General features: G+C 47.0%; 1 protein-coding gene across 1 annotated transcript; it reads right to left on the reverse strand.

The window, feature by feature from the left end:
- Positions 1 to 321: 321 nt before the first annotated feature.
- Positions 322 to 630, reverse strand: Lce7a (late cornified envelope 7A). Its single transcript, XM_047541783.1, has one exon. It carries the CDS (start codon positions 628 to 630, stop codon positions 322 to 324), a length of 309 nt encoding a protein of 102 aa, XP_047397739.1.
- Positions 631 to 984: the final 354 nt, after the last annotated feature.

A 984-nucleotide genomic window follows, 5' to 3' on the forward strand; every position in this document is an offset into this window, starting at 1 on the left:
GGTCTGCTTACAGAATATAGGTTAATGTGGGCTCCATGAAGGAATCAACAAATAACAGGAAGTCAGAGTATCAGGGAAGCAAAACTTTATTTCTGCACACTGATAAGGCTTTGGGAAGCAGATTTTTTTTTCCTGCATTCAGGTCTCCTTGATCTAGGACCCCAGCTCAGACCAGGAAGGTTAAGGTTCTCAGCAAGAGGAAGAACCCATCACTTGTACAGCCAGTTCAGGAGCAGAGGGAGAAGAAGAGCAAGAGTGAGAAAAGGCATCAATTTCAGGCTGGTCCTTGGCAGTACTTCTTGGTTCCTTGAAGCTCACAGGTCAGCTGCAGCCCCCAGAGCCATGGCAACAGCTGGAACATCCAGAGGACTCATTCTCACAGCAGTCAGAATTCTGGGGCTGGCGCAGGTAGACTCGTGGGAAACGGTGAGACACTAGACAGCAGCTGCTGCCTCCAAACCCAGACACGCAGCAGGTGGAAGGACAGCAGGAGGAGGCTGGAGCTGGAGCAGGGCAGGGAGCTGGGCATGAGGCTGGAGCCTGAGGGGCCTGAGGGGGGCATTTGGGTGGACATTTGGGGAGGCTCTTGGCAGAGAGTTGGTATTTCTGCTGGTTTTGCTGGTAGGACATCTTGGAGAGAGTTCAGTTACTCTAAAAAATGCAGATTTAAAAAAATCCAGTGAATATAAATGTTATTTATTTCAATATTTTTCTGCAGAAACTGAAATTCTGCAGTTAAATCTGTCACTCCAGTAGCTGTATCATTGCAGCAGAGTAGCCCTGTTTTGCTGGTGTAGGAGAAATCCAGCAGAAGGTAAATCAGAATTTGGTCACCCTTCTCCCACCTGGCCTGTTTCTCCTAAGACTCCTGACTTTAAAAGCAGCAGCTTAGGGCACCAGGTTACTCTCAGTATCTTACATGAATTTTCATCATATTCTCTAATTTTTGCATTCACTACATTCTTACATCCAGTTCACTGTTAT

Source organism: Sciurus carolinensis, chromosome 1, assembly GCF_902686445.1.
Source record: "Sciurus carolinensis chromosome 1, mSciCar1.2, whole genome shotgun sequence".
Taxonomy (NCBI): Eukaryota; Metazoa; Chordata; class Mammalia; order Rodentia; family Sciuridae; genus Sciurus; species Sciurus carolinensis.